At 40.8% G+C, this 23,714-nt stretch overlaps 2 protein-coding genes across 5 annotated transcripts in view; one reads left to right on the plus strand and one right to left on the minus strand.

The window, feature by feature from the left end:
- Positions 1-335: 335 nt before the first annotated feature.
- Yip1d1 (Yip1 domain-containing 1) lies at positions 336-5,834 on the minus strand. 3 transcript variants are annotated; one of them, XM_022855650.2, is made up of 5 exons: positions 5,325-5,834; positions 2,492-2,615; positions 2,111-2,316; positions 1,336-1,508; positions 336-1,041 (listed from the first exon to the last, which is right to left on the minus strand). In XM_022855650.2, the coding sequence occupies exons 1-5, from the start codon at positions 5,393-5,395 to the stop codon at positions 890-892; spliced, it is 726 nt and encodes a 241-aa protein (XP_022711385.1). In that variant the 5' UTR covers positions 5,396-5,834; the 3' UTR covers positions 336-889. The 3 variants fall into 3 exon arrangements, with proteins under 3 accessions (XP_022711385.1, XP_022711391.1, XP_022711398.1); XM_022855656.2 differs by lacking the exon at positions 5,325-5,834 and adding an exon at positions 4,793-5,012; XM_022855663.2 differs by lacking the exon at positions 5,325-5,834 and adding an exon at positions 3,847-3,983.
- Positions 5,835-6,556: 722 nt separating this feature from the next.
- Positions 6,557-23,714, plus strand: part of LOC111273618 (rho guanine nucleotide exchange factor 10-like protein) — a 56,488-nt gene continuing 39,330 nt past the window's right edge. For both annotated transcript variants that reach the window (XM_022855373.2, XM_022855379.2), the window contains exons 1-10: positions 6,557-9,027; positions 15,164-15,313; positions 16,766-16,867; positions 18,080-18,253; positions 18,795-19,031; positions 20,252-20,563; positions 20,981-21,209; positions 21,471-21,534; positions 22,053-22,148; positions 22,426-22,572. In XM_022855373.2, coding sequence (XP_022711108.1) covers positions 8,841-9,027; positions 15,164-15,313; positions 16,766-16,867; positions 18,080-18,253; positions 18,795-19,031; positions 20,252-20,563; positions 20,981-21,209; positions 21,471-21,534; positions 22,053-22,148; positions 22,426-22,572 — 1,698 coding nt within the window. In that variant the 5' untranslated portion in view covers positions 6,557-8,840. The remainder of the gene's footprint in view (positions 9,028-15,163; positions 15,314-16,765; positions 16,868-18,079; positions 18,254-18,794; positions 19,032-20,251; positions 20,564-20,980; positions 21,210-21,470; positions 21,535-22,052; positions 22,149-22,425; positions 22,573-23,714) is intronic.

A 23,714-nucleotide genomic window follows, 5' to 3' on the forward strand; every position in this document is an offset into this window, starting at 1 on the left:
CGGCGTGTCAACCCTTAAGGCTATCCACGAAACTTAATCAAAAACAGGCTACGTTTCGGTTAGGATCACAGCGATTCCACAAAGGCGACACAGCAGACTAAACGTAAAACTTTGCGTATGTATTAGTAGGTTCAAAGAAATTAGTTTTCATCGTCTACCTTCAGAAGGTTCAATCGGCATATAGTACGAGTCGTTGTCCAAAGTTAACTATGCCATTTTAATGAACAACAATTTTTCAGTGGTACAGAAGTGATCTAGATATATCGAACAACAAACAGGACTCCACCCGCTATAACTACTGATGTCGGCTGTTATACAAATGAAAACTGCATGCGTTAATTTGCATTTTTTATTACTTTTACAAGACTTTATTTTGTATATGAAAATATTCAGCCATTTAGTAGTCACTCTTTAACTATTATATCCCTCCTACACTATATATTCTAACTTATATAACTGATTAGACCTGTCCATCATTTACACACTCTCCACTAGGTCACTCCATTACGTAAAATTTTTAAGCCTAAACATATACTTAGGTCACATTTTCACTAACATCAAAAGCAGTAATCAATTAATCATATATTTACAAGTCACGCATAACCGCAACATTGAGTTTTAGATTAGAGTTCGCCAGCACCTTTATAATGGCTCGTGAGAGCTTGTACCTTCGAAATGTATTTCAAACGCAGACCTACCGTAATTAGCACGGTATAGTGTCCAACATAATACTTAACACATTGTAGGCCATTTAATACCGCAGAATCAAAAACCGGCTCTTGTACCCAACACTGTCAGAATCAATTGATCTCTGTATTGCCTCGACAGCATTTAAAATGCTGTTACGCCTCTTATTCTGTCAGAGGGCGGTGATGCATTTTAACAAAGCCTAGAAGATCGTTAGTAGGGCAAAAACGCCGTAGACAAGAGCACAAGGATATAGAACTAACATTTGCTGATGGTCCATGCTAAGAGCTGTGACGAAAAGCTTGGAAGCCGAATAAGCACACCACGATATAGATAGAAGTGCTGAAAAAGTGCCTGCAAGAAAGTATGGAAAGCAAAAATATTTCACATATACACAGGATACAACTGAGCGTTACACAACTAGGACTTAATTTAAATTCTGCTGCAGATAGTAGATTATACTTAACACAGTTCTCGATTGAAATACTTGAAGAACTCTTATTCGCACGTACTGTAGGCTTGTATTACCTTATCATCTGGCCATATGCTAAATGACTGTAATTGCTGGCGGGTGATACTGTCTAGAACCGGCTACAGATAACCTAAGCTGATATTTATATAGATACACTAATAGAAGTACCAACTAACCTGCAGCTCCCTTGAGTGAAATGACAATTGAGAATCCTGAGAGCAGCACAATGGGTAAAAGACAGTAACCAAGCACTGAGACAGTCGTACCGATTGAGATGCCCTCATGCGACATCAGGTTAAGTAGGGCGTATAGTGATAGTGTCCCGACAAGGCCCAGGCCATAGATGTACCTGTTTTTTTATTGTTTAATGACACACAACGATCAAAGAAATGACAACATAATCTAAGAAGTGTCTTATTAATTTACACATCCATGATGGCAATCAGCAATACTGTAAATCACTGTTTCATTCGTTGCACCAGTAGCCGTGTTCACAAATGGAGCCACCCCATTTCTATCATATTAGCCACCTTCTAACAAAAAACGATTGTATCAGTCTGAAAAAATAATATTTAACAGGTCTGATTTATTTGGGTGAACTCGATGGAATAATCGACAAATAGTTTGCATTGACGAAAGATCTTAGAGCGTTACAATAGCCAAATACATCCTCAGTATATCAATCACGGTGTAAGCACATTATGAACGACTTTCTACCGGCTCACACGATACATACTGCGTGCGTTTGACAATTGCATGTACTGAAAAGATTCATCGTTTGATCAATTTAGAATACTTAGTTAAGAACTCACAGTTAAGGGCAAACATTTAGAAAATTTGATAAGCTATTTATATCAAAAAAGAGAAAAGAAACGAAAAAAAATTGTCATCGTAATTTTGCCATATAAACTATATGCTAAATTAAGTAACCGACGCTTGAAGATTGCTTACCCAAAATGAATTTTTCCTGCAAGCATGAGGAAACAGCCGAAGGCGAGACAAAAAACGAGCGGTCCGGCAAGGTCACATTCATTAAGAATAGTAGCTTCACTCTTCCGCAAAGGATTAAGCACCGCCAGAGTCTTATCCCAAATATGATTAACATTTATACCAAGTTCTTCCAAGAGAGGCGGTTCGTTATCAAATTCACCTTGTTTCTGCAAGGGAAAATAATGAAAAATAATGGCAGCATGACAATGGTGTAAATACACAATAGATACCCATACTTCCAGATTTTGAATAATAAAAATAATAATTAGTATTTTTGATTATTATTGACAAATATTTTAGAAAGTGTTGAAAATTCCAAAGTCCATGAGTGGCTTAGCTTACACTATCCGTGGTTAGATTGTTCATAGGCATATTCATGAAAGGTTGCTGTTGCTGTTGTGACCACGGATCGTAGTAGAGCGATTGCTGATTGCCGCTTTCCATTTTGAGGATAAATTTGTGTTCACTGGAATTTTTTAAAAATATCAACGCAAATAAGTAAATGTGATAGGCATTATCTGAGCCGACTAGTAATAGCATAGGAACTTCGCGTAGATTTAACCGTTCGGTTCAATATGCGAAACTATAATTGCACAAAAATAATGCTTATAGCAGAGGTCACTGAAATTGTAGCCAGGGGCATCGCTGTTTTCGCTACACAACTGGGATCATATTCCATGATAAATGCCCGATCTATTGCTTTTTCACAGACTAAAGGAAAAAAACAAAGGTATCGCATATAAGCTCACTAAAAAAACTTCTGCTTGTTTCACTTGCATGGTATCCTGCCGAACTAACAGCAAATAATATTACTAAAATGTCGACTAAAAATAGATTCTTTAATTTTCCAAAATCATCGAAGCTTAACCTATCACTTTCTACAAAAAATTCATTTTCGTAAACCTTGATTATGAGTGGTATCTTAGCTATATACATTTTCGAAATAATCATTTGAAATAAGATAAAATAGGATCGTATTTTTGTAGTCGTGTTAGCAAATATACAGACTATAATAAGTTTGAGAGGGACAAGTGTGTCTTACTGAAAGCTCAGTGAGCTTATACTACAAGCAATCTGAGAAGGCGGAAAATGTCAAGACAAACTAAATTTATTAGTCTAATCAATTAAGGGCGGAAGCCTTCAAAACAAATCAAGTTATTAATAACACGCTTCATTTATGTCCCCAATCGCTTCTGCTATACATCACTCTCACAGCGACTCGTTTTAACACGCTTCCTTTCCTTAGTTGGCTGTTATACTGTTTGGCAAAACGTTAGAATATATCTTAATAATTATGGAATATTGATATCATACGAATGTTTATGCGTTCACAACGAATAGCCTGTACCACTCAGTCGTACTTTTTTTACATTTAATAAGTACAGTGCTTAGTAATTCTTCTTACATTATTAATAAGAACATGTCTATTACATCTCCGGCAAAGATCTGCTGAATTAGGAATTAACTTTTTTTTATATTTATTTACTTGAGATTTAAGTGAACTAAAGGAAAAATATCGGCTTGCATCTGTTTCCCACGAAGTGTTGGCAGTCGATTGACAATTGACTGGCTTAGAAAAACTAAACAGATCAATCGAACGTTTTCTGCCTAAACACATAGAAACCGGAAAATGACTAATTTCGAGTTGCTTAGCCCTCTTCTTCTTGAAAATTTTTAATCCTTTTTCGTGCACTTACATGGATGCCAGACAAAGTTCCGAGAGAAAACGTTTTTGTTCGCTGTTAGGTGCACGACATTAAAAACCATGGACAAATTTACCCGCATTTACAAACTGCCAGAAGCGATAACATTAACTGCAAGCTTCTATTTACCTATCTGTCTCACTGACTGCCACCCATATATTGCTCGTTTGACGTGCAACGGGCAACAGATGGGTCCGTGTACTTGTGTACACGAGGCCAGCAGACGCTGTACTTGTGAGCAGAGTGAATGTTTGAATATTTGGCGCGAAAAGTCATCCAACACATTGTTTTCTTGTAAGCTGTCTGTGAATTTATAATACTTGTTCCAGAAATTTTAGGGAATCTAGCAAGGATTGCGAGTTAAACTTCTCGGTTATGATGTTTCTCAAATAATATTTGCGCGTCTTTGCAATACCATATGTTTAACTCGTAGACCAAGAGCAAAAGTTATCTATTGAACTTCCAAGAACTCTTCGGAAAAACCTGTTTTGGTCTACTTAGGTTGTTGTTAGGCTAATGTTTATTAAAATTATTAAAGGGTTTATTACAGTCGTATCCAGTTTTGAAAAGTAAAGTTTACTGTCCTGAGAAGTTTGAAGGTGGCGGTATTTCGAAACTAGATATGACAGATGAATACCTTGAGGTTCTGAGAAAAGAGGTTTAATAAAAGAGAGCAAATATTTTTTAACATATTCGGAGTTGACTAGGATCTTGGGAGAGGCATGTTCGCATCTAGCAGGCAATATTCAAATCTATCAATTTAAGATCAAGCCCTGTTTGAACATGGCTACGCACTAACTTGGACTATCATCGTTCACTAATCAAGCGAAGGACAAGATTAAGTGAATCGCTAACACTGATCATATCAAATAAGATACTACAGAAAGCTAAAAAAAAATAAACCTGATACTATTAAATTCCAAAAGTACCAAAACCTTACCCTTGCCAAGTGCTTCAAGAGTTATGCATCCAAATAGTTTTCTACATCTTATTGTATGTCGGTTCATCTATAAATTGTGGAACAGTAGCCTCTCAACGTTTAGATGTTAGATCAATTAGTTAGGTGCAGCGCACGTCACGATAATCGATTTCACAGTTTACAACACTATTTGAATGTTTTATTAGCAAAAAATTGCCACTGTCGGCTTTGCTAATCTTTTTCCAGACAGATTTCTCATAAAATAAGTTAACTGATATTCTCGAGTTTTAAAACAAATCATACGCACTTTATTGCTTCGCTAAATGCGAATAGGGTTTTTATTTTTTATTCTTCTGGAAACAATTGTTTGGGTATTATCTGTCCTATATTTCTCCAGTGTGCGCCTTTGACTGGTCACGTTTTAGGCCCACAGTTCAATAGCAGCGTCCTCATTAGCACCGAGAGTCTGGCGGCCGACCTCTTTTTGAGTCGGTAGCGGCGACGGAACTCTTCGTGTCGCTCTTTTTACCAGGAAGCTTTACATGAGGCTTACCGTTCTGCGTCCTTCGCCCGGTCCTGAATGGATGCATTGCTTCGTTCGTGCGAATCGTTTTCGTCGTCCATCAGCGCTCTCTTTTTCTTCCACTTTTGGTCTACGCAGCAAGCGCGTGCTGACGAGCCACATCATTTATGTTCTCTCTATGCGCCACTTGCTTCAGCTCTGCGCACAGAGTCGAAGAAACAGCGGTGACCGGCTGATGGCGCATTCCGTGACGTGGTGCGCGCTGTGCTTTGCTGTGTGGCACGAAGGCTGTTATGGCAGTAGGTTTGAAGAGGAGGACGACGGCGGCGAAGCCGAAGCTAAAGGCGAAAGGGAGAGTGGCAAGGACTTGGCACCGCCAAGACGCCAGGCAACCCGCCAGACAAACAGGCAGACAGATACACAAACATCGGTCCCACTACCATGTTATGGAGTGTCGCATTGAAAGGAGGCGGAAGGCGTAGCACACGAACTGGCGAGTGAGTATCTGTTGGTTAGGCAAGCGTAGATGAAGTGGTGGGTGGGCAGTGCAGCTGTTGCCTTCTGCGTGCTGTTGTGCTTATAACGCTGATGATACTTTTTTGGGAATGAAATGACAACAGGGCCGCCCTGTTTAGCGGACGGCGGCGAACAGGGCGAGTAAGAGAGAGAACTCCGCCTTCCTATCACTGCTGCTGCTACTTACGTACACATTTCTGCGCACCTATAGTGAGCTTTGCCTCCCTATTGCCTGCTGCCTTTAGATATGCTATGATGATAGCGACGCCTCTTCGGGTCTATATGTGTTCATGCATCTCTTAGCCTACCTACATCTGTGAGACTGAGTCGATGAAGTCTGCTGCTCCTGTGGCGTGCTGCTAGCGGTAGCAGCCGCATCAGCAGCAGCTCTAGAACCAACAGCATCAGCAGCCATTATCACCGCCGCCAAACAGTCCTTCTTGTAACTCTTACAACGATTTACTGGTTGTGTATGCAGCAGCAGCAGCAGCAGCAGCAGCTTTAGGGCTGAGCTGAACTTTCCCCTTCTCTTCTCTCCGCTGCCGGATTCCGTACGTGTGGCGGTCTGCTGTGGCTTGCGCCGGTCACCCGCTGCCTGTTGTCTTCGCTGCTGGTTGGGCGCACAGTGGCATCGTTCCATAGGGACGGTTTCGCTGTGACGTGTTTATGCTGTAGCTGTGAGTGCTACTGCTGTTGCTGCTGCTGTTGTTGCTGCTGCTGATCTCTACCGGAGTAGTAGTGGTGGAGTGGCGACCGTGCTGCTGCCGTAGCCGCTGCGAGTTTTGCTGTGAACTCTCAATAGGCACCAGCAGCAGCCATACTACAGAAGTGGCTGTGGATGCAGGAGAGCTAGTAGCCGTAGTAATAACAGAGGCTACCGCCGTCGCAGGCGTGTCGGCTAAAGAGCCAGCCATCAGTCTCGCAAGTCTTCGACTGCGATGATGTGCTGCTGCTGCTGCTGCTGCCGCCGTCGTCGCTCACCTAAGCAGCGCGTACAGTGAAGGTGAAACCCGGTGGGTGGTAAGGCTGAGTTGTCTGCCCGCTGACTTGTTTCTCTCTTTGTAGTAGTTCTGTTCTGTTTGGTGTATCGTCTTGCGTGTACGTGCGTGTGTGTGTATGTGCATCTACGAGAGTGTTGAATCGGGTGCTGGGCTGGCTGTTACTGGTGTCGCTCTTTGCGTCTGTGAGTTCTGCCAAAGAAACCCTCTTTAGCAGTAGAAGTCCCTACGGGACACGGTGATCAGTACTGCTGCCCGCGACACGCAGGGCATTTGAACGGCAACAGAGTGGTGGAATTGTGAAGGAAGAGGAAGACGAAAATCCATTAGTACCGTCGTCGCTAGCAGCAGCAGCAATAACAACAACAACGAACTACGAACAACAGCGGCACCATCGCCCTACAATCAGTGTTGCCCCGGTCTGATGTCCGCAGACAGTTGATAGTCTGGTCCGACGATTGTTGTGCTTGACTGGCCGTCAGCAAGCAGCAACCATTAAGTCTGTTGGTCTCGTTGAGCTTTAGCTGTGCGTAGATCTCTTTGCTAAGTTGCTGACTGTAGGAAAAAAGGTGGAGGGTGTCTGTGTTTGTGCAGAAAATGAAGTCGATGAATCTGTGGAGAAGGCTATAGTATATCGATAACAGACACCCGAATGGACACAGGTTGTTTCTTTTACGCTTTATATGAGTGAATATTTTTTGCGTGTCTGCTTCGTGCGTGCTGTGAGATGTGCAACGTCAACTGACTAACTCTATTAGCCGTACGGAGTGTTGAGATCGAAACAGGGCGTACGGGCTACGGAAGGCGGAGTATCACCACTGCCGCCATCACCATTCAGCCCACGAAGAATAGAACAAGCAGCGTCTGGCAGGGAGCTTGAGTGACGAGTTTGTTCGAGCTTCTTGCTACTGTTGGCTGCTATCGCCACTCTATGATCTGCATCCGTTTCATTGCTCCTATGGACGGCGAATCTTTTAGAGTCCCGTCGAATCTCGGAGCAAATAAATAACGAGTTTGACAGTAAATAACGCTCGCAGAAAAACAGCGAGAGCCAGCTGCTGTCAGTTCTCTCTCTCTCTTTTCCTCTCATTTTTCAATGTATGCGTGAGTCGAGCAAACCAGCAAGTGGTCGCAACTGCTTTTGCAATATTTACTTCTTCGTTTTATTTATTGGTTTCCCCTAAATGAGGTGCCCTTAAATTGAGAACTTTGCTGTATAAGAAAGTAGTAGTCATCAGCTTCAGTCGTTGCTATCCGTGGCTATCAGCTATAATAGTCGTACGCTTCGCAGTGTCCTCGACAGACGGTCAGATAGACGGTGTATGGCAGCAGACAACGAAATATAGAAATTTGCTGCTGGAAGATCGTATAAACGAGCCACTGTGTTTTATATTATTTCTCGATTTCTCGTGGTGTTATTATTGTGTATGGATCTGCGCACATTATATGTCTTTGACGGTAAAAAAAATACGCATTCGTTTCGATTGTACGAAGTCGTTTAGCAACAAAGGAAAACGACAAACGGCCTGTACACTCGTGTCGACGTTGCAGACACACGAGTTTTCGTATCCGGATTGTGTATTTGTCGTGAAGTGATGGTGGCGCTCAGAGATCAAAGAGTGTGAACCGTGAGGAGTAGTGCGATCGTTTCATTGTTATTACTATTTTTATTATTGTTTTTGTTTTCTCGTGGAATCGGTCCCACCTCGCTAGATTGTGATTTCGCTCTGACTGTGATGCGGTTTCGTCAAAGCTGGGATCCGCTGCGGCCATTCTCAATGTTTTCGTCGTCCTGAGACCGCCGATCCTGCACAGGGGGGTGCCAGCCAGCGGCCAGAAGGCTGGGACTCCTCTGTGAGTGCTGGTCGCAGGTGGTACTCCTGCCTGTTTCTGTGTCTGATATTATCGTCGATCGAAGGCAGTGGTGTACGAAAGGGGTCGCCGTTTCGTCGGCGACATACATCAACTGTAGGCCGGCAATCGCGCTGGTGGTGGGCGAACGTCCCGCTGCCACGTCTAATTGATAGCTGCGATGAACTCCAAGGTTCCATATTATTATTCGGAGCTGACACCGCAGGAGCGGGCCGAACGTGCCGAACGAGCAGCTCAACAACAACATAACGGGGATGTCAGCAATATCCAATCAGCGGACTCAAACGCTAACCAGAATGGCGGCAATGGAACGGAGACGGGATTTTTCAATCCACTGCTAAACATAGGTTAGTCGTCTATGGTGTTTTGCAGATAATCTTAGCAAAAGTCATAATAATGATAATAATAATAATACCGATAACAATAGTCGCAGAAGATTGTCATAATTGTTGAGGATCGTTGCAGGCTTACTTTGTTCTCCTTTTATTTTTAGCCCTCTCATGCACTAAATTAACCGCATTACTTCCCTGTGCAGCTGTCTGCAATCAACTAGCACCCAACCCAGCAAATCTCACCCCGTAATCCATTTCGATTCACACACACCCACACTTCTATCTGAGCGCTGCTCATAGCTTTTATTTTTGATTCGTTGCTGGTTTTGTGCTATTTTTGTTATTGTTGTTAGCGTTCCTTGAATCGCCTGCGGTGTATAAGCCACAGCATGGCTGAGCGTGGTGTCATCAGACCGCACTACTTTTCTCGAAAAAGAGACCGTACCTGCACATTATTGGATGCGCCCAGTATGCAATGGATCATTCACATAGGTTGCACTGGTTTAGTTAACGGATTGCGTTAGGAATAATAGCATATTTTGTCAGCTGTTGTTCTGTTTCTTAACTCACTCAATCGTGAATCCATGCAATCCTGTCTTTCTTGTGTAGTTTTTGAAAATCTAAAGATACTTGGCGATGGGAACCGTTTGTCCTACTGCTTCCCTGGCCCGTACTTGTTTCGGAAAGTTGTAAACGTCGAAAATTCGCATTGATTCCCGCCATCGACATATGGTACACAAAATGTGTGACTAAGTAAACAGAGGCGTAAGAATTCGCGCTCATTGACTGGATTTTCTTAAGTAATGAACGAAGAAATGACCACTTCGCAACTATAGAACAAACGATAACACATCTAGCAGAATCATAGAGTTGAAGTATTCTACAGAGAAGTCGCTCTCCCGTAAATCTGAATATGCAAAACGAATAAAGTCAAAGCAAGCATCCCATTTGCCGTGTGTATACGCGTTTCGTCGACTATGTCTAGCAGTAACTTGTAGGAAAGTCTTTGGACGGAGTAATTTGAGAGGTTGTGTGTACAGTGATAACACCTATTTTGATGGTTTGATCAAATCAGAGCATCACTACTATACGTGTCACAGATTTTGATGGAGCTACAGCAGATCTACCTCAATCCGATAGGTGGATCACTTCTTTGGTTCAGTGTTTTGGGTTTGCTTATTTAGAACAACCTTTTTTTTGTTAGCTAGGGAAGATGTTTTTGCTGGTATTTTTTTCATGTGCTGTGCTCTCTGAAAAGAACTGAAGCAGCTTCGAAAATTACGCACTGCTGGGTTTTTCTTAGTTGACCTCCTTAAAATCTAATTCCGGTCGCCAAAATGGCTTTTCTATAGCTCTAAGGCCTTTGACTGACTTTAGCAGAGCTAGTCGTTCTTCCTTCTCGAAGACGCCTATTCCACATCATTCAAAGGTGCCATAATAGGTATTCATTGAACTTTTAACTACTTATCCCGCCATTGCATATATTGAGTCGAAATTTTAGAGACATCGATTCGATTTAAGATAAGACGAACACAAAAACAAAACTCGAATTTAAGCCACCTCTAATATTTACCTCGACGAAATCTCATTTAGTCATTTTCACTGCCAGCTATTTAAACTTTTCTTTACGTTGTTTCTGTTCTTCAGTTCCAATAAACCTAAACTACTAACGATATACATCTCGAGACATGCTTGTATAATACACTATTGACATCCACACATGTTTCTTTTCTATGTCGTCACCATAACTAAAACGAAGCCGTAATCTTCTCACGGTACAAATCCAATACGTTCTCTCATCATCGTCCAAATTTATCTTACGAAACACTTGACCTTTCATTGAAATTGACCCTATGCCACAAAGAATACCACTAATGTAAGGGTCTTGGAGCCAATGATGTGTGCGATACGAGCCCAGCAGACGCAGCAGCTGAACTCTTTTTAGCCACCGCAGTTTTGGCATCCAACATTATTGCTTTGCACTTCAGTGAATGGATAATAACGCCAGCGATGACTACTCCTCATCGACCTGAGTTCTGGAAGTTGTAGTTGTTGCTTTTTCCCTTTCACCCTGTTAACGGAAACTTAGTGCGTTTCCGACGGGGCTTGCTAGCAACATTTCAAATCGCTGGAATATTATGGAATGTCTACGAGAATGATGATTTCATGCACGCAGAATGAACATACGCGTGGATTTTTCTGAAGTTCTTCATTCTTCTCGCCGTCGCGACTGCCGCGATTCTTCTTATTCTGTTTTGCCACAAGTGAATAAGAGAAGATAAAAACAACGTACACAGAACGATGTTATGAGCACAAAAACATAATGTATTGACTGTGTGTCTATTTGATCAATTGCTATTATTTAGTTGAATCTTTGAAAAGCGACTTGCGAGTATCGAAAACGTTGAGTTCGTGATGTTTTTTTAATCGAATTTTTCTAGTAGTCCTTGACAACCTTTGTTCCATGCTCCGATTCCATGTAACTGATTTATGTGCAAGTGTTTTCATCGATAGGATCTTTATTGCCAGGCTTATAATAGACCATGCTGAAGTGTTTGGCTACTCCTACACGTGTTCATTATGCATTGGCATTTGGCACTTCGCACTGAAGCAAGTACTTTCTAAAAAGGTCAATCAAGACTCGAAGAGCATAGTTAATTGCTTTAATTAACTATTACTTTAATTAATTTGGTTTTACATCCGAAAAATAAAGCAATACGATCAATTACTGTAATTACTATTATTTTTCCTATCACAAACTAAATTTAACGCTAACTGAAGCACGTACATTGCATACCTTATTTTCAGTTCGACGACTACCTGTAAGTCGCCGCTGACATCCCCTTGTGTGATCGGAACTTCACTATACAGCACATGCTGACAATAAAAAATTTTATCTAATTAGCACTTTTTTATTATTAGCACTTTTAATTATTTAGAGACCAAGCTATCTTTTCAGATAAACAGTAGCTATGATGTATTTTTATAGAGTATTGAGCAAGTGTTACTCCACTCGATAACAACGGTGCGTTAGTGCATGCGACTGAGAGGGTTGCAGGTAGACTGAGACCTATCATTCACAACCAATGTGAAGTGAAATTAGTATATTTATCGTTTCCGTTTCCATATTCAGTGTGCATATTACACCTGAATACATAGCCTATTTGGTAGGTAGAACTCTCTAAAATTTACGTGTATAATGGCCAAAATTCAGAAGATTACAAACTTCGTTACCACCCTTCAATTTGCATTACAATTTGTAAAAAAAAACCTTCCTATACCACAGAGAGACTCCGGTTACGTTACAAAATTACGTTGATATCACTGTTGTCTCCAGACAGCCCGGTAGTAGATTCAAGGCGAAACACTGGAGATATCGTCTAAAATGTTCCACTTAATTCCACCTGATTTCGTGAGGAAACGATAGCGAATGGCTATAGGGTATTCGCAGCTTTTAGTTCATATAGATGACAATTGTTGTCTTTGGTTGGTCAGGCACTTCAATTGCGGTGCAACAGTAGCCAGCATATGTAACTGAGCAACGTTTGATCCCTTTGAAAATTGCGGTTGAAGGCGCAAATATTCGCCCATTGAGTCTGCGTACGTGTACATATTGTACGTAAATCTTTCTGTTATCTCCAATATGGGCAACGAGGACAACCAATGTATCAGTCTTTAATAGCAGAATTCAGACGCAAGGAGTGTCATGAATTGAACGGTGAACGGGGAGGGCCTGTAGACGGTGCTAAAAAATGACAATAGGAAGAAACGCACGCGGCAGACGATTCAAGGTGACGGCTCCAATAACATAATCTTAAAAGGTCCAATGATCTGGCCTGGCATCCTTTTAAATACGCATCAGTAACAACTGTCGTCTAATATCGGAAGTATTACATATTGCAAATAAAATATGCATAGTGCATGTACCGTCACACTCTAATATGCTAATGTCCATCGCAGCTGCACAAACCACTAGTAATGTTAATACGGGAAATATGGCAGGATCAAGTTGACGTCAATATACTGAGACCAGACGGTTTCAATAACTGTCCTGAGGCTTTGCCTTTATTGCGTCTAATGCATTTATTCCAAAAAAGACACTGCTAAATAAGAGACCATGTTGACTGAGAGATGTTTTGTAATAGCTGATTTGCTGTTTGCGCCTGTACCTTTATTACCTTATTTTGATGTTGAGTGTATTTGTTTGCGCCGATGCTCCCATATTCCGGCATAGCGACAACTGCCGTTTACCTTCCTGCTTTTAATGCTTAATAGTTGTTCAATTTAGGCGGTCATAGAATTTGTTTTTGAATTTTCGTTCGACCGCGTTTGTGGCTAGAATTTATTTGCACGCGCTTGCCATGGTTATTGCCAGACTTAATTGTGGTTTTATTGCTAACGCAGTTGACCTTATTCTCTTCCTGCTTCGCTTTGCAAAACACGCTGAGATTCTAAATAATGCAAACAAGACTATTCAGGATCGACACACGTGCTAAATGGCCACGTGCCAGACCGGAAACATAAGGGCACCAAATTCGAAATCAGACAACCCATGCAGATGGGGTGGCTGCACATAAGCAATTGCTAGCCATGCGACAGCAACGGTATCCGAGTTTTTCACAGAGTTAGTCGAATTTCGTTGAGTAATTGTTTGTATTAATACTTCTAATTTTTTATTCATTCTTATTCAATCATTTTTAATGCTTAGGTTCCAAGTGCTAAATGCCAGCGATCAAAAATGCATACCCAAAAATATCGCTTTAGTTAGTTACTTGTTAGACTAATCCTCCTGTGTTACCCAGGAGCTGATAGTAAAGCTGTCATTGCTCTTAGACCTTTATGAATGTATAAATAAAGATAAGAGATGCATGGTTGCCTTTTAACAGACAGAATAAAACTTGTCAGAATAGTATACTCTTTGTAAGATTTCGTTTCTGGTAAAAATCTTAAACTAATAAAATATATTATAGGTTTAAGCCCTCTTTAGACCCTAAGATTTTGCTGCAGCTAAAGAAAAAATAAATGATTCAGATTATACGAAACTTCCACGATTTTGCAGGATTCGTATTTTTGGCGCGCAAACGTTCCTTTTGCTTAACTTAACATAAAGGCACAAAGGATATGCATGATTAGTTTTACCGAAATAATTTGAAAACACCGGGCGGGCCAAATATAAGGTGCTAGATCACCGGCACCAAGTTTTAGTCGGTGGAAGTTTTTTGTTATCTCGACGAACACTCTAACCGTGAAGCTCTGTGTGCATAACTTATTTTTTTCTCCGTTTTTAAAAAACATGCATGAGTAGTCTGCAGAACACACGTACATGCATAGCGCCACGTGCACTATACGGATACGATCAACGATATTAGACATTCCTATTGCTTTCATTTCCAGCATGACCCTGCTACCATTGAATTACGATCCATTAAGCATAATTGTACGATACATGCATTTTTTCCTTGCTCTAAATAAGCAACAGAGTGAGTCGGTAGCTACGAATTGTATCCTTTTTATTATAACGATATATTTTCTTCGGAAGCATGTATTCCTTAAGCCATACAAGACATCTTTATTATTTAATCAAAATTTTTTTAGTTTTTGTAATATAGTCACAATACTGGAAGGTGCGGAGAAATTTTTACACTGTTTTAAAATGATGATTCTGTTCCAATCACTACGAATCTAAACAAGTGGCAGCCTGGCATTCGACAACAGAGACAACTTTTCTTTTTCCTTCTTCGCTCTATCTGAACGAATTCGTTTTCCATGTGATGCGGAATGTGCTGCAATTTCCTATAATGTCATTAAGGTATATTTTTTGCGCTAGTTACAAGTCATCTATAGGTTTCTTGGAGATGTTGCGAACTTTGCATGCAGCATTTTTGAGTGCATCGCACTTCAAGGCACCCTTCAGTTGCTCAGCCACCGATCTGCTATCCATCTGTTTGTCATAAGCGTACTACCAAAATAATATTGCAAAATATAACAATAAGCACTAGGGCGAAGTGACGACACCTTTCTAGAGCTGCAAGCTCGCGCATCTCACATGTTTGATATATTCGCTCTGGACTGGCCGTTGCTAGCCGATGAACAAACAGAGCATGATGATACATATACATGTGTGTGTATATATTATGAATGCCGTTTACAGAGCCCGACACTTCGGGGGCACCGAGTTCGCTGACGACTTCCAAGACTCGAAAGAAAAAATCTCCGGTGGGGCCGGGCAGCCAAAATCAGCCAAACACTGCCAACACGCAGCCTGTATCGTCCGTAAATAGTCCAACCAAGAATATCTACGGTACGAAACGAAGCAATTCAGCTGAAATTAGCTGGCTGGCTGGTGAGGTAGTTGCCTTCCACAGCCTACTCACTTCACTACACAATACAGATAGATCTATTCAATGCACAATACAAAGAAAAAGGACTCTTAAAAGGACCTTAAAAAAGGACTCAGAGATATACATTGGTTACCCCGACAATATCGCATTTTTTCCTAACGACAATAGTAATAATTGTGTGCTGTGTAAAATTTTAAGCAACGTTGGGTTTTGCTTGGGTTTCGGACACAGAATATTTGTTTGTGGAAAGTTTTTTTTTGTATGAATACTTAATGCTAAGTAGATTAAGTATAGTATTTGCTGTAACTTACAGATAGAGCTGTTTGTCAATCTATATTATTATGTTTAACTACTGTTACTGTACAATATGCGGAAGTTTGCCATTTAATACAGCCAATCACGGAAATAACTCACATTAGGAGGACTTTTCGAGTTATTAACACAACATTCGAGCTGAACGTCCGTGGTAGCGGTGGCCGTGGTAAACGTGTGGAGCATTTACTAATAATAATAATAACAAAATGTCCGGGCAGACGCGCTGTGTATAGATCGGTGACTCGTGTCAAAAGCTACTTTGTTGATTTCGATAATTCGATATTATGCTTACGCGCAGTAGAAGGAACTATATTACAAGAGAGCTGATAAAAACCTTAGAGAAAATTAGTTTTTTAAAAAAAACTCATGATTTACTAACCGAATCAAACCTATTGTTGAAATGAAACAGATTCTTTGCTCTTAGAAACAGATAGCTGGCCTGCATAAATTTCGTCATAAAGCTTGGTAGTTGACGACTACAAACAGTATTCATTCCTAAAATCATCTCGGCCGCGTGTTTATTGGTATTGTTATGTAAGGATCATTATGTTGTATAATATCCCTTAGAATTTTTGTTTACTTTCAGCAATTTTGAGACAGCCATGTATAAGTCTATCTCGTAGAATTCTTATATATTGTAACGCAATAAATATATGGATCTAATGTGATATATTCTCAATTTACCTTGTACAAATAACACAACTAATCCAACAAGCGAATGATCGATTATATAAAAACAGGCATACTAGATTAAAAAATACAGGATATACCACAAATTTCCGGCCAGTTTAAAAAAGTCTTTCATCAAATTGTTGCAGGATCGTTTCGCATCTATCAGAGTAGAAAAAGATAATAAGTTGTGCAACTTATTGCAATAAAGAGCCGATTCAACGCCGTACTTGTAATAAAAGCATTCTTGTTGAAATGTCCAAAAATTCTTAGCCCATTTAGTGTACTAGCGTATTTAAGCTACAGAAATTCAGATGTGCGGTTATAGTTGATTTAAAAAAAAGTATGTCTGCCTAGTCTCGAGAGTCAACATTTTCGAAGCACCAATTGATAAACCCGCTTCATCTAAACGCTGCCAACGATTATAGGTACGACGGCTGCTTATGCGAAGCAGCTTATCTTTGGGAGCAAGGCGAATAAGAACGGTTCAACGGCGGCGGCGGCGGCGCCACCATCTGGTACAGGCGGAGGTAGGTTTGTTTCCTTTGCCCTTATAGCCACGTAATCAATGGCCTGTTCTGAGTAAAGTTCAGTTGGGTTTGTTTCTCAGCGGATCGGATATGGTTTCGACACACATTTGGAGACTACGCGGTTAAGAGGCCAAGGTGCATACCTCACAGTCTTTATTGTGCTGTCTAACGAGACGCTAAAAGCGGAAGTTGTCGGGCACTATGGGCCGAGGGCAGGCAAAGGAAAAGAATTGCGTTTCTTTTAGCTTTGGTAAAGGGTAAATAACGTTTTTATCGGATAGGCGAACATCTGTCAATATAAATACGAGGTACGATGGGAAAAAAGTTTGACAGTGATTAGAAAATAATGACTATGGCATGAATTAGCAAGGTTTTCAGTTTATGAAAAATACACACAGCGCACAGTATACAAATAGGATGTGTGTTGATAGCACTACTGTTGTTGTTATTATGGTAGTGTCGTTTGGTTAATACATTGCGATCAACATAAGGATTGAAAACCGATAAAATGGCGGCTAAAATATCGGTCGTTTTGAAGTTTTTTTTTGAACATTTGTCCATATCTTAGTCGATTGTTAAATAATAGTATTACGTTGCGTCTAGGGTATGGCGGTGTAAAGCCAAATTGCAAATCTGTAAGTAACATCGCATTCAGATATTTGCTTTTACATTTATCTGATGCGTTGATAGCTTACAGTGCGGTTCGATAAGGGCTACACAATCGTTGAGATTTTTCCACTGAGACTATTTTCTAATTTTCATGCCATGACTGTTGCTGCAACAGCATAATGCATAGTCGAACTAGTTGTTTAAGTTAGAAATCACATTGATTGCGCCAAGGCAGGATGCAAAGATATCCGCGTGATAGTATAATGATAATGTATTTGCCCACTAAACCTTGGGACTCGTGGTGGTCTAGGTTCGAATATGGGCGTAAAGAAATCTTTTTTTCGTGGTGGGAATTTGCCGTTTGAAGCCGTGACTAGGCTTAAGTACTGGGCATAAAACTCTTAACATTTCATGTGAGATGCAAAGGCATATAGGCCATTTTCACAAAAAACCTATAGTAACAAGGTTAGGCTTAGCTGGTGTAAGGCCTTTCCAGTAAGCGACCGTTCTTCAGGTACCTCTGGAAACTGCGAGGTCATGGAGTACCGCATTCGTTTGATGAGGGGTGTTAATCGGTGTTTCTTTACGTACGATGACCTGCAGGCGGAGGAGTTGGTGGCATGCGGCACGCTGAGAGCTACACATCACGACGGAACAGCTCGGAGCCGAATATTTATGAGGAGATTGGCTCCAGCTGTTATTCGGAATACGGCCTGCCGCAGATGCTTCAACAGCAACAACAGCAACAACCGCAAGCCAATGCGGGACCGCAGCAAGGTAAGACATCAATCATGTTTTTCATAGAATTCTATCAATCGGGTTCTCGTTATAACTGTTTAGTATTATCTAACCGTTATACTGATCCGCTCCAATTGATAATATTCATTCATATTACAAGAACAAGTGCGTGAAGGTTACGTTATCTCGAATGACTTGGTAAGTTTAGTTCAGAACCTCTGTCGTACTTTGTGGAACAAGCGTTCAGAAAGAAGGTATATATCGAATCTACTTGCAAGAGAAAGCACAACGCGCGGGATATATCTAGATGTGGCCCATGTGGAAATGTTGGTTCGTCTGGAGGTTTGATTTGCATTCGTCAACTGCCGAGACGATTGACGAGACATTAGGGCAGGGGAAAGCTGAAGCCAAAAATGATAAGAACTAGCAAATATTTATTTAATTATATATAAGCAGGTAGGATTGGCTCTGTGCAATAATATTTGTTTGAAGATGTCGCATCGCCTATTGTAGACGCATAAAATAAGATTGCACGTATTTTGAAGGGACTGACAAACAACACTGGCGATTTTCTCACTAGGTGTTTGCGCTGAGGTCAGCCGCGTTGAAGAAAGCCATGCGCACATTTTGGAGAATCTCAATCTTGAAGTGGAGTCGATGCTTATGCCTCCGGCTGAACAAGCTGCCCATCTAAAGGCCGCACCGGCGAGTAACGGTAGCGCAGGTCTTGTTAACGGCTCGCAGGCAACGACACCCAAAGAACAACGTGAAAACAATAGGGATGAGGTGGTCAAGCAGCATAGTATGCCAGTAACAGGTACGGTCATCGTCGAAATCTACGTATACCTACTGTATTTATTAATCTTGGTGCTGTCTGCTTAATATTAGGTCCTTTTTTTAGTAAAAGTTTTGTTCGATATTTATTAGGTGTATACCTGAGAATGTTATAGCTGGAGAAGTGGATTTTCTCTTTGTAAAAATTTTGGTTTAAGGGTTGTTTTCTTGACCGAATAGTATCCTTTTTTCACAAGAAAAGTTATATACTGAAGGGTTTCGGTGCCAACTGAGGACTTGCGATGAGACGAGTCCAGATACTTATCTTTATTTTCCTATACATATCTCTACGTTTTCGCACCTAAAAGCGAGACAAAGTCGACGGCGTAGACACGCAAAGCCAGTGCCACCTCGCCGTTGTTAAGCAATATTATGATCACAGCGACGGGCAATGTCGTACACGTCTCAGTGCATTCTGTAGTTTAGTGGTACAATTTCCTTCGCTTAAACAGTGTACAAGTAACTATTGTTGTAGCAACAATTAAACGGTACCCTAGCTAACACACATGATTTAAACTATTTAATGCCTGTCTGCTCGGCTGTAGCGTTCTTCATTACAGTTACTGTGACTGTAGGACGAATGATTCACTATCCTAGATGCTGTTGAGAAGCTCCAAGCTGCAGATAAGCTAGCTTTTTGTGGGAATTGTTTCGCATAATTTGTTCTCCTGACGGTATTCTGTTTTTTTACATTGAACTCCACGTAGGAGCCTTCGCTCATGCCACTAATTCAGAGCAACCTGCTCAACAATATAATGACGGTAGTCGGCAGCATTGCCATAAAGGTTGCCTCATTAAAATGTGCAAATTGATGAAAAGACTCTATGCAAACGTACCAATATGTATAATAAATATTTTAGGTCCATTACTAGCTTTAAGCATTGCTTTAGACGATCCAGCATAAATATGTCGGAAATTAGATTGCTACGTGCCGTAAAGTTTATCGAAGACTGATCTGTACATCATCACGAAGACACACAAGTATACAAATCAAATGTAGTAGATTGGTCCTAGTTAAAAATATCTTTATTGTCGAGCGAAACATTGTTTATTTAGTTATCCTACCTATATTCTAACTTTAACAGCAACTTAGAAGGAAGAACCGCTGCGGCTAAAAAACCAGAATGTGCTTTTGAAGTCTGAACAGACTTTGCTTAAGAAGTAGTCTTACATAGTATTGCTTGTTATTACCGGTACATATAGGAAAGTTGTTGACGAAGCAAAACGCGTTGTCAAACAGCTCCTCGTCAGGAGCAGACCATGTGTACCAATTATATGATGACGGACATAAGGATAACGACAACATCTACGAGGAGGTAGACATTTACCAAAGGCAGTTAGGCCTGGGTATGGCAGGAGGTCTCGGTGGACTAGGTTTGGCCGGTCTTGCAGGACTCGGACAGGGGGTTCCAGAACACAGCCTCACTAGATGGTTCTCGACGAGAGCGCGAAAGGACTCCAGAAGGCTGGCTTCTCAGCAGAACCTCAATAACCTTCAGCAGCCACCCGGCCAAGGTAAGTCGACAACAATGGACTAGACAGTGTTACGTAAGCTTATTAGAGACGTGTTCGGATAAGTTATACTGTGATTATTGCGCCAGCTTTGAACTTAACGGTGTTTTGTGAGCGTATCGTTACCTCTATTACTCTTTCACCGTTTCATACTTCGCATTTTGACATATCGCTATCTTATTTAGCAGAAAGAAGCGCATTTTTAAGTGCAAAGCGTTGTGAAGTTTTTATAAAGCCTAGCATCGATATTTTCCTGTAGAGTGGCTTAAGCGCACCCTAATAAAAATTACGTACTACCGCAGATTAGCTTGAGCGCTAGTTGATATTATCTGATACATGATAACACGCCGTTTGTGTCATCAACATCATATAACGCGTTCGTTTTTTTGTCCACGTGAATATTTTCTGGCAATTCTGCAGAAAGCGGCTGCAACGGTGGCGCAGGCGGAGGCGTAGCTGGCGAAGGGGGTGGTGAATATGAATGTGACCCTCTGTGGACGGGTTCAGGACCCCGCGGAAGGAAGCAACGCCGGCCACCTCTCAGTCTTCCGCCTATGCCGCAAGGTTTAAGTCCGGAACAGGTCAAACGACGTCTCATTGTGAACACGATTGTCGAGTCCGAGAACTGCTATGTTTCGGCGCTTCATAGGTAATCATGAAGTGCGATAAACACTCTAAAAACGTAAAAGATGCCTGCTACCTGGGAGATGCTATATTGAAATAGCGAAATCCGCGCAATTTACCTTGAGTATTTCGAAGGTTGGTCTTCGCCGAGGTGTTTTGCAAGTGTTTCGTCAATATGGGACACAGTCGTCTGATGTGGACTTCGAGTGTAATATCTAAACGTAACTTATTCTCTATAAATACAGTTAATCTTATACCCTAATAAATGGAAAGATTCTTTTTTTAGGTTAATTGTCGATTTCAAGCAGCCACTGCAGCGATGTTCGCCACCATTGCTATCTGCTCATAAGGTATGAGAATGACTGTTATACATGCATATATAGAGCGGAGTAAAAATAGGGTTACAGGGCAAAAAGACTTGAATGTACAACTATGGAAAATTTTAGCTTCGAGTCTCGAAGAGCATCGACTTACAGTTAGAACAGAAGTAGGTATCAACTGGAAGCTTTTTCTCCTTTGGAAGATAATTTTTTTTACCTTTGGACGTACGTTATTCTTCCCCTTAGGCCTATTTCTGCCACACTCAACAATATTTCTTACAGACTAAATGGTAGAAGATTATACATCGGGGTTCAATTGTTCTGCATCTAATCCGCTAACAGAATCGCAATTCGTCATTATTAAATATTGATCCGTATGAATGTCTTCGTCTTTAAGAAGCTTAAAATTTTACAAAACTATCAAGTTAGAGCGTGTTATAATCCATAATAATTTTAGTTTGATTAGATCTTTCCCACCGTCTTCCTTCTATGGTAGTCATGGATACTAGAACAAACATCGACATTTATGGTTAACTATATTGTTCTAGGTGGATATTATGTTCCATCGGGTAGAGCAGATCCTTCAATGTCACACAATTTTCGGAATTGCTCTTACGCAGTGCGTTTGGGAGTGGGACCAGAAAGTAAGTCGATGGCGCATCAAAACCACCCCAACCAACTTATTTACAGCCATAATTAAAAAGATCTAAGACTACGTTGCCACACGAAATGTGTAAAATAGCTCTTTATAAATAAAATAGGCCATTACATGACCAATATGATATTATGTAAGGCGAAATAGTTTGTTTTAACTAAGCATTCATAAAAGGCCTTCAATACACTTGTCCTTTTATCTAAATACTCATTTTTGTCGTTTTCATACAATTCTTTTATCGACATCCTTACATTTGTGTCAACTAGGAAATGTTAGGAGACGTTTTTCTTGCGGCCTTTTCAAAGAACCACGTCCTCGAAATTTACTCGGACTTTGTGAACAATTTTACGACAGCTATGGACACAGCACGTCAAGCCTCTGCTTCAAAGCCCCAGTTGGCGCACTTCCTTAAGGTAAGCTGACCGAAGAAGGTGACCTCACAAACAAACGCACAAATCAATGACAACAATTCTCTATGTCAGTACCAATTTCGATGCTTTGACGAGCGATTAAATAAGTTTATGCAGAATTCACTGGTTGGCGTTTTTCGTATAACATTGAGATGAAGCGAACATTCACTGGTATCGTTCGCATTCGTTAAAACATCGAAGCTTTGAACAACGTACTTAGTATCTTAAACGTAAAGTCACGTTACCGTGCTAAACTATATGATGCGTGATTTAGTGTTTGGCACATTTTTATTTTTAATATTACTCGTGAGGCATTGGTTCCAACTCGTATAGCTGACTATGCGTGCAATTCGGTATGTCTACACTCCGCTGATGTCTCTAATGACGGACTAAACTCATGTGCGATGTACATAATTATGCCAATGTGCACGATTTCCAATCGTGAGATCGCCGGTTCCCGACTCGTATCTGTTGATTAGTTTAAAGTATCTTGGTTATTTGTTATTTTTTCGTACTCGTAATCGATGTGGACAGCTCTAAGAATCGAACCAAACATGTACAAGGTTTAGTCACTGAAAGAATATTTAACTAAAGATCCACAGAGACAGAGAGGCACTATTGAACAATCTGTCGGGTCTGACCACTTCATAGGCCTTCAAGCCAACTATCTTTCTGACCTATCTGGGCTCTCCTTCCACTAACGCTTTCGGTATGTCTATCGCTTTTCTCTCCTTGGAATTGACACAACTTCCTTTTACGTCTAGGAAATGTCCTTATTCTTGAGTGTAATATGCTCTTTTTATGCGCTTCATTATTATGGTAAACGGATAAGTAACGAATACTATGCTGTCATAGAAAAACACTTATGTGTTGATTGGGTATAGACCGCCATGTTTTTGGTAAATACGACTGGACATTTTTAGGTAGCTAAGAGAAAATACACGTAATTAAATTGCTCAAACACAACTGATTTGTTTTAGTCGTAGATAGAGCCTAATCATAGGTAAATATAGCATAATTCCAAATCATAGCATAACTTCATGGATCAGAAAACCTTGGAGAATCCCCGACGCTGGGAGTGCCGTTCATTTCCCTTCGCGCAGCTCTACGGGTTTCTAGACTAAAAGCTAGGTACGCCGATGTTA

The sequence above is a fragment of the Varroa jacobsoni genome, unplaced genomic scaffold (assembly GCF_002532875.2).
Source record: "Varroa jacobsoni isolate VJ856 unplaced genomic scaffold, vjacob_1.0 scaffold_18, whole genome shotgun sequence".
Taxonomy (NCBI): Eukaryota; Metazoa; Arthropoda; class Arachnida; order Mesostigmata; family Varroidae; genus Varroa; species Varroa jacobsoni.

Excerpts from the sequence above, each read along its gene's own strand:
- Yip1d1 (XM_022855650.2), bottom strand. The coding sequence starts at position 5,395 with ATGGACGACGAAAACGATTCGCACGAACGAAGCAATGCATCCATTCAG. Across the intron at positions 2,317-2,491 it reads ACAATCTAACCACGGATAGT|AAACAAGGTGAATTTGATAA; the intron begins GTAAGCTAAGCC and ends TTTCCCTTGCAG. Across the intron at positions 1,509-2,110 it reads GCAGGAAAAATTCATTTTGG|GTACATCTATGGCCTGGGCC; the intron begins GTAAGCAATCTT and ends ATAAAAAAACAG.